Source organism: Acanthisitta chloris, unplaced genomic scaffold (genome assembly GCF_000695815.1).
Source record: "Acanthisitta chloris isolate BGI_N310 unplaced genomic scaffold, ASM69581v1 Scaffold45681, whole genome shotgun sequence".
NCBI lineage: Eukaryota > Metazoa > Chordata > Aves > Passeriformes > Acanthisittidae > Acanthisitta > Acanthisitta chloris.
Window position 1 is genome coordinate 1 of NW_008658505.1, and position 15,572 is coordinate 15,572.

The following is a 15,572-nucleotide window of genomic DNA, read 5'->3' on the forward strand; positions in this document are numbered from 1 at the left end:
CGGCAGGTGAGGAGGTGTGGGCAAAGGGCAGGATGGGACCCCGGGCACGGGGTCGGGCCGGAGCGCTCGGCTCCCGGCTGGGGAGGTGGCACCAAGCCCCTCGAGGAGTTGGGGAGCCCCACGAGTGACGCTCGCCATGGAGAGGATGGAATGGGATCGCGGTTTGTTTGGTTCAAATGGAGGGACGGGCAGTAACTGCTGTAGAGCTGCGGGAGAAGTCTGCGTTTGACGAGGGAAAGTTCCCTTCTCCTCTGCAATACTCTGCTGTAAATAGAAACTCCCTCAGCATTTACACAACAGTATGTTCAGCCTCGATCAACCCTTAAGCGCTGGGGATGCCTGAGGAGGTCATGGATTGATAGTGGGGGCTGTGGGAGCTGCCCAGACCCAGCTTCATCAGCCACCAAACAATTAGTGGCTGTTCTCCCCTAATTCATAAGCACAGCCATTTGTAATATTCATTAACACATGAACAAAAGTCTCCAGTCAGAACTATCTCCGTGGACTTATCTAAGTGAAAGCACTTGATGGGTTTCTCCTTTTCTCAAAGATGACCTCATGTGATATCCCCTTAGTGGTGCAAAACAGGAAAGGACACAGCCCATCTTGCTGGCAGAGCTGCTTCCAGCTCCCCTGGAGCTGAGGAATCTACTGGAAGGAGGGATGGATCCTGGTGCCACCACAGCTTGTCTCCCAGATGGCAAAGGAATAATTTGCCATCAGGGTGTCTCTCTCTGTGCTCCTGCCAGGAGCGCAGATGATATTTCCTAGTTTGTTTTAGTGAGCTCTGCTGCAAATTTGCTGTTCTTCTAATCATTTTAAGCTTAGTGGCAGCACTGCTATATTAAGCCTATATTAAGCAAGCTGAGGTAGCTGAGCTGCCATGTCAGAACTGCTGCTGGGTTCATGTTTGAGGTTAGAAAGAGGTTGCACGCAGAAAATGATGCACCGATGCATCACCACTCACTGTGCTTAGTGTTTATGTACCGTGGTGTAAATGAGCCTTAAAAAACACGAGTCAACTTCACCATCACAAAACACAATCATCACTTAGTTGCGGTGATGATTCACCTACTCATAAAGGAAAACAGATGGAATTGTAAGCACTGAATGGAGCTGTTGAGAGAGCTTGAGATCTGTGTGAGACACGTTGGGAACTTAATGCAATAGAGAGGGAGAAATATGACAAACATCTGCACTGTGTGATTCCAGTTAAATTGCTACTCAGATGTTTCTCTGGTGAGTAACTTGGAACTCATTCTCTGGCTCCTGCTTTAAGTACCGAGTCTTTTATTTCTTCAGACTCAGTTTCGGTGCAGGAAAACATTTATGGAGGACTAGATCAGTGCCTTAGACTTCATTAGGATGCATTACAATCACTCAGACTTTGAAGCAGGACTTAACTCATAAATATCTCTGTGCTGCATATGAGGAGCTTAAAAAAAAACAAACCACAACACAAAATCACCAAAACTCAATCCAAGTTATTTATTTCTAGTGCCTAGTTTACTTCTGCAGTAAATAGGTGAATTTCTCCAGCAGGCAAGGGGGAAATACCTGGAGTTGGTGACAATTCCTCCTGCTACTCCAGGCTGTAGCATTCACTACATACTGTCACAGCAGTCACTTGTAAACTGCATTTTGTTCCATGCATGAGGTAAATTCTGAGCCAAGAGGTAAAGAAATGGTTTATACACATCTGGAATGTTACTACCTATAAACAATGTGTTTAAAAGTCACTGATACATTCTAGTCACAGAATTATCTTAATGCCACACACCGAACCCAATTTGTTTGGTTCCCCAGAGATTTCACACTGTGATTTTCCCCCTTTCTCGTTCTGAGGATTCCTTTCATCATGACCTCGTTTGAAGAAGCTGAAACAGAAGAGACTGTAACATGCCTCCACATGACTTTCTACCACCCTTGCCAGAATGAGAAGATGATGTTTTGCTGCTTGAACCTCCATAAGCGAGAGCAGGTGAAGGCACACGAAACAGCCACGTTTGGCCGCGACTCCAGCGACTGCCGTTACATTTTGAGGGATTCTCGTGTCTCCCGGATCCAGTTCTCCTTGCAGTTCTACAGGAAGCTCAACAGCTCAGAATGTGGCTTTGAGATCAAGAACATGAGCAAGAAAACAAAGCTGACTGTGAACCAAACAGAACTGGGTTACCTCAACAAAATAGACCTCCCGTGGAAGTGCATAATTTGCTTTGGGGAATACCAGATCCTAGCAGAGATCCAGGAAGGGGAATCTATGGATTATTTTGAGACACACTTCCACCTGGCTGCAGCACCAATCCTGCAAGAAAGATGCCTGCCATCCCTGCAGCCTGTGCCAGAGAATGGCATTTCTTCCTTTTATCTTTCCCAAGGCAAAAAGCCTATGGAGATTGATGAAAATGAGCCATGCTAGCAGGGTTGGATTTTGAAGCCTGCTGTGCTGGTTTCAGCTGGGATGGAGTTAACACAACTCCCAGCATGAAGGGTTATCACCTCAGTCCACTCTTCTTAGTCCTTCTCACCACTGCACATCAGTCTTGGTCTTTTCAGCATGGGCATTCCAGAACATACTTTGTTCCACAGAAACATTCCTGCCACTGCTTTCACCAGGACATAGGTGCTCTCTGATCAGGGATGTGTGGAAGACAGAGGACAACTCAAATCCATTGCAGCAGATTCAGTTCCAGGACTGTGACCACATGACTTGAAGGGATATTTGCCAGGCATTAAAGCAGGGCATGCACAAGGGTTTTGGTCCCAGCTGAGGAGGGACACAAGGTCTCGTTGGATTTGTTATACTTTGTGCTTTGCTTTGAAATTCCAAACAGTATTTGCAAGCCTAGGTTGTAACTTCATGGATTTTGCAACTTAGAAACAGTTTGTCAGCAAAATCTGTGTGGGTTTATGTTTTTACTAACTTTGCAGCAAAAATTTTCCCTTCTGTTTTTTAAAATCAATTCAAATACATATTTTTTAGCAACTTAACAACTTTCAGTTTGTGAATGTAAAAAACATGCCAGTGATCATGGTATATAAGTATAAACCCATTTAAATTTTGTAATACAATATAATCCAGATGACTTTTGTAATAAAAGCATCCTAGGAAGGATTTGCTGTCTTCTACAACTGCAGTCCTTGAGATTATTTCTTAAATCTTTCACAATTTTATCCTCTTTCAGGTATTTCCCGGGTTGTTCAGTGAAGTTTTTCTGTGTCAGGGGGTCAGTTTTTCATTGTCACTTGGAGTTTTTTGGTGTCAAGTATATTAGTTTGCTTGGAACATGTTGGAAGGACTCTGACCACGCATAGGAGTGACCCATCTGCTCATCCCTAAACCTTAGGATGCATTTCAGCATTAATCATCCCAAGAAAACCATAATTATAAGTGAGGCAAGGACAGCTGAGATTAAGGTAACCAACCACAAGAGAGAGAGGCATGGGAGAGGGAGTGGAACTCCAACAGAGGCTTAGGTAGGATTTGTCTATTCATCTCATCCTTGCCAAAAATATCTTGTTCCCTTGTTTTCTACTCTTGGAACTAGGCTCTGGTTGTAACATTTACAGTCTTTGGCCTGGATGTGCAGTTCAGCCACCACCTGAGTCTTCCTCTAGTCTTTACCTAGGGTGGCAAATACCTGCAAACACAAACTGGCTAGAAAAGACCAAGATAAAATATAACTTGAAAGAAGCTCTTACATATAAAAGCTTTTACATCAAATCAGGCTCTCCTAAAATGCATGAAAACTTTATTACACTCACTAATCTGTCTGATGTGTGAGAGAGGAAGGAGTATTACTTATGGATGACGTGCAAGTTCTTGTTTTGTACTGCTCTAGGCTTAAAAAACAGGTTGCTCCTAGTATCATTAAGCATCAGTTGTTATTCAGTTTCTGTTCCCTGTCCCTGACACATTAACCTCTGATCATATTAATTGCTTACAATTTCTGGGCTCTTATCTACACAGAAAGTGAGAACCACAATCTGAGATTTCAAATAGAAGTATCTACAAACAGCAGTTACCTGAGGAAAATCCCTGTCTAGTCTGCAGGGTTCAGAGTGCAGAGTGCAGAAATAAATCTCAGGAGACTTATTTCACAAGCAGAGCATTCTTTGGGCACCTCCAGGAACCAGGAGAAAACCTTGGGAATGGAAACAACCCCCCAGCAATTTCATGGCTTCCAAACACTAAGCATTTCTACAACTGGGGTAAGGATCAACCCTAAATTATGCTTTAAAAAATTAATTCTCTCCTATCACTATGTTGATTTGACCCTTTACTGCAGCTTGTTTCCAACAGGTCTGGAGAAGGGAATTTGGGATTCAGGATCTTAAGACACAGCTAATTATGCCTTTAAACCTTCCTTAGTTAGGTGTTGTACAGGTAATTTGGGGTAACATATAACAGTTCACCCACTGCTTTCACTGTCTCTGACATGGTAGCCCCAAACCCAGCAACAGATACACCATTGCCAAACATAAGACTGACTGAAAATTTTAATGACTTTGAAATTTTGTACAGATATGCATTTTACAGTACTGTTTCATGGGAGCTGTTTATAGAATCTTTCCAGTTCTTAAATACTGAACACTCAATGTGGTGCACTGAGCTCTGAAAATGCTATTCACCATGGCTACAGAACATGCCCATCACAGAAAAAGCCTTCAGCTGGAGTCAGCTTCCTCTTTCATCCCAAGAGCAGGACTGTCAGCTAATTCACTTCCTCAAGGCATGGTGAGGACAAGGAAACCTCATGCTCACTGGCCAGGAAAAGCAATGACCAGTGCAGGGGAGGTTAAAGAGTTAAGCAGGTAAAAAAACATGTTATTTACATGATGAGGAAGTTGCCTTCATTCCCTTAGGAATACATTATACAAACAAAATGTTCAGGAGAAGTCACATCTTAGGAGCTTATGCCAAACCCAAAATATACATTTGATGTGTACAAATCTTTAAAGCTCATTACAGGCATTGCAAAAGTAAACAATGACATGAAAACCTTTTGAGTGGCAAAACTACAACTGAAATGAGGAGATGGAATGTTACCCATAGGATTCATCTGTTCTTCCATGTTGTTTGTACTTCTTTAATCCAAAGTGTTGCAGTATTTTTGTTCCCTATCCACCCTGATATTCCATATAGGCTCAGATGATCTAAAGCAGTTACACAGCTTTAACCAACAAACCCAGTTCTGATGATGGTGATGATGATGATAGAGGTTTATTACTTCTCACAGCTACAGAAAACAGAACATAAAATAGATAGAATAGATAGAATGGCTTTACTGAAGCTTTGGGGAAAGCTTGAGATCTACAAGTGTTTTTCTTTGAAAAAGTCTAATTTAGATGAAATCTCAGGGAAGACCACACAGGACTTCAGAGCAGATGTGCAGTCCCTGAACACCTTCACAAATTTCAGCCTGTGTTGGCAGGATTACCCGTCCAGTTTAGAGGCACAGGAAGGCTAGAGAACTTACACACACCGGTAAAACATCAACTTCTTTGCTTTTTAAAATGCAGACAGAGAAATTGAGGCCTTAGGTTCTTGTTTGTCCCACTTCAGAGCAGAGCAGACATCCCTCCCCCAGTCTGCTCCAAAATGCTTTGCCATCACTGCTCCAGTCCAGTTCAATTACACAACTAAATAATTCAATAGCAACAGATGTTGGTGTGCTCAGGGGGGAAAGAAAACCAACACTTTGGTCCTTCCAGTTCTCCACTAGACACTGGTTAAGATTTCCAGTTGGACGCATGAAGAATTTATACTGTATTTTGGCTTCTGTTTTTCTACCTAGCACACGTTATACAAGACAATATCCTACCTAACCTGATGATTTACACTCTGTCCATTGAGGTTAACCATCCAAGAATTAACAAAATCAATGGAAAGAGGACCACACAAGGGGAGGAAAAATATAAGTCTGACAGGGAAAATCTGCCATTTCCTACCTGTGGAGTTCATTTTGCAGCTAAGTGAACCCTCTAAATAGCTAAAGAGCAAGTCCAAAAGCACAGACTGGAAATAAAAATGGTTTAAAAGTCTTTCTCTATATTCAAGTATTAGATAAATGATATAAGATTGTTTCAGAGAATAAATATTAGGCCAATGATGACTCTTAAAACCAAAAATCAGTATAAACATCATTCAAGGAAAAAAAAAGGCAAGTTAAAATATAGATAAGTCAAGCTATGAAGCTTCAATTAGTGCAGGTAATTTTCCATTAAATCCAGAAATATACACAAGAGAACCATCCCAGTTTTCCCAAAAGTTTAGAAGGTAGGTGATAAAATTGCACTTAATTCGGAATCGACTCAGACAGCAAGTCATTCCCATTCCTTGCTGCTCTGTTTCCAAGGAGAAGGGAAAGCAGGTTGCAAAAGGCTCTGTACATTCCATTTCCCTTTCCAACATTTTGGTCACAAACGAGGACTTGCCCAGAGGTTCACTATCTGTCCTGGTGGTCAGAATCCGACAGCCTCACATCCGACGTGGACAATTCCAGCACGGGATTGACAAACCCGGCGTACTCGGAATTGCCATTGTCATCCATCTCGGCACTAACAAAGTCATTCTCCCACTCCAATCCGTTGGAATCATCAGAGGCTGATGCTGGATGACTCCCTGTCTTCCTGCTGTTGAACTTGAGTGCCGCCCGTAGGATGTCCTCCTCAGTTTTGGAGCGCTCCCGCATCGGGATCATCCTGTTCATGCCTGGCATGGAAGACATGGTTATGAGAAACTGGATTTTGAGGGAATTGCCTTTACCTTTCTGTTAGAAATCTGCATAAATATTGGATTCATTGGTATAGGAAAGGTCTTGAGTTTGCCTGAAGATACATTGGATTTCACACAAAGTAAGGCAAAATATGTCTCTGAAAACTGCCCAAAGACATCAGAGATCTTACCCATCTTGTTGGAAATTATACATCTTCTCATGGTGTATCAAAACCCTTTCACACCACAGGGATGGAAAAAGAAGAGCATCCTAAATCCTCTGCTTATTCAGTGGGTTCCTCTCACATCCCTAAATCAACTCCCCTTTTAAATCTGGAATAACTGTCTAATTATCAGTAAAAAATTGCAAGGAAAACAAAACTCTTGAGGCACAGGAAAAAATACCAAAGAGGTTAATGATTCCCTTCATCAGACTCAAATAGTTATGTTCATGTTCTAGGGAGCTTCCAAACTAGATAAATAATGTACTGTAATATAATGTAATATATAAGGTAATGTAATCTAATATAGTAATATAATATAGCAAAACATTTAACCTACACACAAATTGTCCAAAGTCAATGTATTAAAGCAAGAAAAATCAGCCATGCCCTGTCTAAAATGAATCTTTGCTTCTTTTCCATGAGCTTTTTGAGTCAGGGGCTCAACATTTTGAATTAACTTGGTTTAAGACAAGACTTTGGCAGATTTACTGAAAAGAACAGAAAATATCTGTAACAAACAGCAGCAGCAGCAATGAGGATAACTGGGATACTCACTGGAATGGAGATCTAAGTTCCCAGTAAAAGGACTTAGGGTTTTTCCCAAAATCCTGTCAGACTCCTGCCCAACTTCCACCCTTTAAGAGGAAGTACAGGCTGTTCCTCTTGGCTCATGAGAGGGCAGCACTTCCTTACCATTAGTTTTCTTGGGAGTTTACAGGTCAGTTCCACAAATTACAGGGAAAGGCATTGAAGGATCCAAAGCAGTTAATTCATTAGGCTATTTCCACATTGATCAAATAAGGAATTTTCTCAGTAAAAGCAATTTACAGCTTAACCATTGCCAGAAATTCCTCCAGAATTAAGCTACAAATCACCTTCCCCTTTGAAAATAGCCAAGTTAAACTGTCAACACATGTAACTTGCAAGTTTCAGGATGAAGCTAAATGGCAGAATCCATACCCTCTTCATCTTCCCACTCCAGATCCAAGGAGGTGCTGTCATCGTTCCCACTCACTGATTTGGTTTTGGTCATCAGGTCACAGCTGCTCTCTGTGTTGGGAGTCAGCACTGTGGCATCAGATGAAAGTCCTACAGAAAAAAACCCCACAGAATGTACTTAAAATTTGTAAATACATTCTGATTTGAGGTCCAATATGCAAAATTAAATGCTTAAATAAAGCTTTTCTTGTGCTTCGTGGACCTTTAAACCCCAGGAGTATTGGAAAAGGCACTTCAAAGAGTAACCAATAGGTTTTAACAGATATTGTCTGAGTAGAACTACAAAGGAATTTAGTAAGCTATAAAATGGATTTGTATGAAGACTTGCACAAAAATACCCCAAATCCAGCCCTCTCCCCCTCAAAACCCCCCAAACTGTCAGCATTTCTCCAAAAATTGCCATCAGTCCTCTAACTTCTTAGTGATTATCATCTACTGTCGCCAAAACTCATATCCCTAAGTTTATTAAACTGTTTTCCTCTGGATTGCCAGTGGAATTTTTAAGCACAGACATCCAAATTCCCCCTAGGAAAAAAATTAACCATTAATGTGAGTCTAATTATTCTGCTAAGAGATGATTAATAAAGCTATAAACACACATTTGCATCTCTAATGCACAGTCAGGTTTTTCAGGAAGAGTTCACCACTGTCTCCTGTCAGATGAAGAATATATCAGATTTTTTTATACAGATTTATCTGTACAAAAATAGATGTATAGATATATAAATATCTTCTGTTTAACTCTGTGCTCCTCAGTCACTGAGCACTTCAAGACATGCTCAAGAGAAGAAAGACTTACTACTACTTCGAAATGCTTCACACTGGAACTTTGTATTCCTTAGGAAAGGATCAAGATCTTCCTCTGCCACAGAGCTGGAAGAACAATGCACAAGTTTTAAGCTTTATAAACCTCTAAGGATGCCACAAGAAAGAGATTAAGCCACCTGCCCCCGGCTCTGTGCTACAAAGCACATAAAGCTTTAGCTAAGTCCTTTATAAAATGAGCTGCAAAATGCCTTTCTGCTCCTGCTCATCACAACCTCTCCCAGTCTGTGCTTCTGCTCAGTTTTTGGTAGTATTGTCAGTTAAAAATTGAGAATTTCTGTCCCAAAATAACTCTTCCCCTCACTTCATCACTTGAGATGAGATCTTAATTTTCAACTCCTTTGTTAACTCATGAATTCAAACCCTGCTCCTGCAGCACTTTTTTTCTAAAGTCTGGCTGGTTCCTACTCAGAGTTTTCACATCTCCTTTTCTACCTGCACTTCCCTAACTGAAAATCTCTCCTATCCTCCTTCTCTTCCATTCAAAAACAGCTGTTGGATTTCAGAGCTTTCCTAAACTCAACCACCATGCCACAATAAATTCCTCTGGGGTTTATTTTTGTGTTGCTTTTACCCCCCAACACTGAACACAGAAGCTGGGAGCAAAAAGAATTAATTACTAATATTAGAATGAAACAATCAGTTAAATTAACAACACGAAGAAACAGGCAGACTGTATAAACCACTCAATTATCTATTTCTATGGGGTGTTTCAGGGCTCTGAATAATAAAAGTACTTCGATATTGGCAGAGATTCTACACATAAACACCTTTTTAACATAAATCACTAGATTTTGTGTGTGGATTATATCCATATTAGCTGGGAGTAGGTTCAATTTTGTATGTCCAATAACACCAGTGCAAACCAGAAGAACTTAGCAGAGGAGGAACAGGAGTACAAACAGTCCTGGCTGTGGATTAGCAGGAATAAAATCTGCTCTCTTACCTCTGATACTCTCCATTATTGACACCATGTGCTCTCTGTGTTATCCTTTGCTGCCTACGCTGCTAGCAAAAGAAGTAAATGGTTGATGAAGCTGAATGAAATAAGGAGTTACATACTCAAAGCAAAGAGCTCTCAACACTCAAACCTATTTTATACACCCCCAAAAACCCCAAACATCAATCTCTAGACATGTGGACACCACCTCAGTCATGACTGCACATGTCTTCTCCTCTATTGTCTTCTCTCCTTAAGTCACAGGTATTTTTTTTGTGGGTGATGCTTGACTTGTTGTGCACAGGAACAGCCACTTTGCCACTGAAAGAGAAATACTCCCTACAAACCCTTTTATCCCTGCACAAAGCAGTGCTGCCATCTCCTTCACTTGTCTCCACCAGCACTAAGTGCTTCATCTACATCAGTAAAAGCTTTGCTGCCTTGCTGGGACAAAAAGTATTCATAGCTCTATGCACTCTTTAAGCTTTCATGGCATCACTGGGCAAAACCAAGATGAAAAACACAAGACAAGCCATAAATATACTTATTTTTAGTTACTAGGGGGACAACAAATGGCATGGAAGTAGAGTGCTGCTTAAGTTTTAAGGTTTAAACAACTTGTCCCAAGTTCCTTTTCTCTGCCTTAAAAAAATATAAGAGCATAAAATCCAAGCATTAAACTATTAGATTAAAGGTAAATCACTGAAAAAAACAGTAATTATTCACTAACTATGACACAGATTGAGACAAAACTGAATGACATGGTTTTAGAGACAAGTCTGATGTATCTAGGGGAAAAATCCCTTCCAGCCTTCATAGATTTATCCCTCAAAAGACAAGACTGAAACCAGTAAGGACATGGGAAGTGTAGAAGTTGTTGTAATATCACGTAATGGTGGTTGTAGGTGAGAAGACTTAAGTCCACATGGAGAAAGAGACAGAAATTTGGCACCAACATGAACCAGTTACTGACACATGCAACAACTTTCCTGTAAGATTCCTATCCCCATACAAATTCCAAATGAAATTACCTCCCCATTTTGCCAGGCCACACACCAATACCTCAACACTGTCAGTTCCAGGACACACAGAGAGATTAAATTCCTCCAAACCCTGACATTTAGTAGGGCAACATTAGCAAGCCAAATGAGGTCTTAAGGAGGCCACACTTCCAAGGAAAAAAGTCATTTTCCCATTCCAGCAGCAAAGGGATGAGTGAGGTACTCAAAAATAGCTTTAAGTGATCAATGCATATCTGTATAAAAATGCTTCCTCAGATATCTTTACAATCCTTATGGGCTTTGAGGGGGTTGTTTGCACAGGAGATAAGTGGTGCTAATTTTACAAGGAGAGGAAATTAACATCTCTATAATCCATTCTATCTTAGGGCCTGACTAGAAGAAATGCACATTAAAAATACTGGAAGACAAGAAAAACTCTTGTACAAAACTCTGACAAAAATATCAGTTAATGCCATATAAAATTTACTTTTTGCTGGTTTTATATAGAGCAAAAGGGTTAGAAATAAAAAGGGCAGGCAAAAAGGTCAGAAAGAATTAACCCTCCCACACCAGAGGACAGAGAGAGAGAGAAATGGCAGCTATGCTGAGAGACATATATATTGGATGAAAACTCCACAGAAGGGACACCACAAACCACAGAGAGAAAGAACAATGAAGTGCACAAATATATAGAGTACATTTCACAAGTGTAAATGATAAAATTTCAGGTTCTTTTTTCACCAGCAAACCATCCCAGATCACTCAATGTTAAAGATCAGTAACTTATATAACATATAGAAGTCTGTTCAGCTAATTATAGATTAAAATCAGACATCTCATTCCAATTCTGTCCTCAGTGACAGAAGCTGTTTCAAGCAATTATGGTGATGTTCAGCTGCTCCAACCAGCTGCACTTCCCAATCATTTATCTCTTTCTCTCCTGGAATTTACAAGCCAAAGACATTTCCTCCTTAGGTTTCCCGAGATGGAAAGGATATCAGGGAATTCTGCACACACAGAAACAGAACAGAGGCTCTGATACATATTGGGGTCTTGTTCCCCTCACCTCCAAGAGCTTTTTCTGCTTTGCTGCCCTGGCTGCTTCACGTTGTGCAGCATATAAAGCCTCCTCTTCTAGTCTTAACTTCTCCTCTTGTAAGGCTAACTGTATATGAACAAAACAGTAATGGTTAACAAAAGCAGAACCTATCTATCTTCCTAGCAATAAAGTCAAGAAAACAAAAGAAAAGCAGCTCGAAAATCAAAATAAAATAAAATTGGCTACAGCTAAACCAGTTTTCCCCCATTTAATGTGTCTATCAGCTTCCCTCCCACCAAACATCCCCCAAAATTGAGGTTACTGTTAACATCATTATTAGGGAATTGCTCTAAGTGCTTGTTGAATTTTAGTCTGAACTGCACAGTGAAAGACTTAAAGCTTTTTAGTTGTATATTTCATGGCTCCTTAATGATAAATAATTCACCATTTCCACATTGTATTCCCGCATCATATTCCATTAATTGCTGCAACACTAAACAACAAATTATGGGGTGGGTTTTTTTTCCTTAAGCAAAGCTCTGGGAAAAACTGAGCACAAGAAAAGTTGGATCAAGAGTATTCTTGCATTAAAAAAAGGGTCAAATTGAACAGATCCTGGTCAGAGACATATTAATTCCAAAAACTCATGAGCAAAACCCAGTGGTTTTGAGGCCTCTCCTTGTGTTCATGGCTGATCCTAACTTCTTGGAAAGGAAATCTATCCACACTGTCCTGGTCATCACAACCACTTACCTCTGACTGAAGCTTCAGGTCAACCACTCTCTGCTTTTCAGCAATGGAGTCGTAGTGTCTTTCCTTCAAGTCAGCAATTTCTTCCTCAGTCAGAGGTCTAAAAGCACAGGAGAAACACACAAAGGCTCCATCTATTATTCATGCATGACAAACCCTAATTTGCACTTAAAACATATCCATATAATCCTCCCTGACTGGTCCCTTAACCCAGATCCAACAGGAGAACAGAATTCCAAAGTTCCAGTTCACTCAGGACAATGTTCCACACTCTTACAAAGCATTTTTTATGTCTTTATGGAAAGTATATCTTAAAAACATTGTTTGCTAACAGAACTGTTGGCTTAGAATAGTCAGGATCATTGCAGTATAAATCTTCTTGTTTTCATCCCTTACTTGTATCTGCTTAATAGTCACAGTGGGAGAGCACAGGGAAGAAGTCCTGAATCTCCAAGTCTTACCTGTGACTGCTTCCTGGGCTTTCCCCCTGTTAAAATAATACAAAAAAAAAGTCATATATTTCGAAGAATCCCATCAATAAATCAGTTTTAAGATGGGGGGGAAAAACCCCAATCTTAAATCATAGTTTCTCCCACATATTGGTTTTATAATTAGGAGGAAAAATCCAACTTGGAATTTAAAATAAATCTTGTTATGCAATCCACTGAAGTGGCTAAGCAAAACAAATAAGTACATCCAACTGAAAATAAATGTTCTAGTGGTGTATTTCAGGAACCAAACTATTAGTCCTCATGGTTTTAAATAGACTGGAAACATGATGTGTGTTCTGCCCATTACCAAGCTGCATTAAATTCATAAGAGTCAAGTTTTAAGGCCTATTTAAGGCCAACTTCTATTTTTCTCCAGTACTGCTCAGCCAGTTTACCCCTAATTGTAAAGACAGAGCACTCCCAAAAGTTTTCCTCAGCAAAGAACCCACATCCATTGATGTTCTCAGACACAGGACACTTCCCGAGTCTTATCCAAGAGTTACAGCAGGAGCAAATTCTCCTTTAAGTCTTCCCACATACACTTGTTATTCCCTCCCTGTTCTTTTTGCCTTCCCAAAGTCCATAGTGAAAGGGTTACTTCCCATACTCCCCCAAACCAATCTCTTCCCTTAGATCTTCATCCAAAGCATTAAATACTCATTCCTAGGGCAAGGAAAACTTATAGCAAAACAACCCTGTGATATAAGTCTACACCACCACTTAAAGGGGGAGGAAGAGGCACACCTTGGAACCATTTTTAAGGGCTGTATGAGCAGGTTGCACATGGTGACCAAAGTCCTTACCTCATCACTTTCCACAAGGTTCTCAAACTGTGGAGACAAAGAAGAAAATGATCTTTACAATTCAATAGAACAAGTCACTAAAGCCATGCACGAAATATGATTGCACATTTAATTTGCCTTTCAAAAACACTACTCCAATGATAAGTGGGACTGTAATGCCATTTATGAAAGCCTCTACTTTCAGAGGATTTATTACTTTTAGAGCAGGGCCTGTCTTCTTGCCAATGTTTCTGTCCTTAAGCATTAGATTCTCCTAAAAGAAGACTCCAGATTTAAAGCCAAAGCATTCTAAGCTGCACAAGCTCATCCAGCTAACCCACAGAAACAAAGCAAATGGGAATTCTCCAACTGTTCTCAGTATGTTAATCTTACAGCACATCAGACATGGGGGTCAGTACCTACTCCAAGACTCCTTATTGACCTACAGCTTGGAGGCAGGATAGAACCTTCCCTTCCCCATCCCATTTCTGCAGCAGGAACACTCTCTCACACCTGCAAGTTGTGCACCAGAACAGATTTCTGCCCACCATATACCTCTAACCCCCTTTCTTGAAAGCCAAATCATTAATTATACACAGTAATTAATGTTATTCTCAGTAACAGGGACAATCTGAACAGTCTAGGACTTCCTAAGGAACACTCAGGGAAAGTAAATCAGGTTATTCCAAGGATCTCAGTTTAGCCAAATTAACCTTACACTACCCTTGGCAAAAAGGGGTGAGATGTGGAGGGCAGGAAAGCAACTCTGTAGTGAACAATGTGGACTACAAATGCAACAAACTCTAAGGGGACCTCGTCAGCTTCTTTTTGTGGAATCTGATGCATGATCCTGCAACCAGGAACTAAATATTCTGCACGTAAAACAAGCAGCAAAGGAAAAATCACTCCCAACACAGCAGAGATGACAGATGCATCAGGCAGTCTGTGGAATGCTCTGGTGATGAGGATCAGATGATAACAGATACTTCTCTCCAAAATGATAGATTAAAGTGAGGTGATGCATTAATGTTCTGAGGGGCTATAAGAGGCACTCTCTTGCCACCCACTGCAGCAGCAATTTGGCCTGGAATAATCCAGAATATTTCAGTGCATATAAGCTGCAAAAAGTGTCAAAGGCATTGGTAGGATTGCTACAAATGTCAGCACTTACCTCTATAGTGAAGTGTTCTCCTGTGGAACATGTTCTGAAGTACTTGGATCTGGAAAAAGAAGTCTACAGTTACACCACAGAAGAGTCTTCAGTGCATAGCAGAAGGGAAATGAGAAATTAAAACAGCTTTTAAAATGTTAAGTATAAACCAACCATAACATCCTCATGTACTAAACACATTGATATGTTAATCTGAGCTCTGCATCATGAACACAGCAGAAAGAGGCAAAAGCATGTCAACATACTCTGCAGAACTGGAGAAAAGACTGAAAGCCTCATGAGGTGAAATTGTTTATCAGGATGCTTGACTTGACATTTACAGACTATTATAGCCTGTTCTGCAATCCCTTCAATACATTTTTACTCCAAAAACATAATTCCAGGCAATTTTGCTCATCACAGCACTTAACTCTTTCCTTGGCAACATCGGTGTGAAACAATATATTTCATTTTGACAGCTTGGCACAGGTAGAAGGTTAAACCTCAGAGAAAAACATCCACTAAAAGGTCAAGACAATATTTATCAACTAAAACAATATTCAGTCTAATTTTATCCAGGGAATCAGTCTCCTCCTTGATCCCTCAATCAGAATTCTTCCTGTATTATTCCTTTTACAGAGAACACTTAGCAC

The 15,572-nt window shown here is 40.5% G+C and overlaps 2 protein-coding genes across 2 annotated transcripts; one reads left to right on the plus strand and one right to left on the minus strand.

Annotated features, from left to right (window-relative positions):
- Positions 1 to 1,858: 1,858 nt before the first annotated feature.
- On the plus strand, positions 1,859 to 2,419 carry TIFA (TRAF-interacting protein with forkhead-associated domain). Its single transcript, XM_009085106.1, has one exon. The coding sequence runs from the start codon at positions 1,859 to 1,861 to the stop codon at positions 2,417 to 2,419; it is 561 nt and encodes a 186-aa protein (XP_009083354.1).
- Positions 2,420 to 6,449: 4,030 nt separating this feature from the next.
- On the minus strand, positions 6,450 to 14,989 carry AP1AR (adaptor-related protein complex 1 associated regulatory protein; the record flags this gene model as incomplete). Its single annotated transcript, XM_009085107.1, has 9 exons — positions 6,450 to 6,715; positions 7,903 to 8,031; positions 8,741 to 8,814; positions 9,713 to 9,771; positions 11,774 to 11,872; positions 12,500 to 12,596; positions 12,958 to 12,983; positions 13,791 to 13,817; positions 14,941 to 14,989. Coding segments are annotated over 9 exons (826 nt in total), but the record flags the coding sequence as incomplete, so codon positions are not given.
- Positions 14,990 to 15,572: the final 583 nt, after the last annotated feature.

Coding starts and splice junctions, on each gene's coding strand:
- TIFA (XM_009085106.1), top strand. CDS start 1,859: ATGACCTCGTTTGAAGAAGCTGAAACAGAAGAGACTGTAACATGCCTC.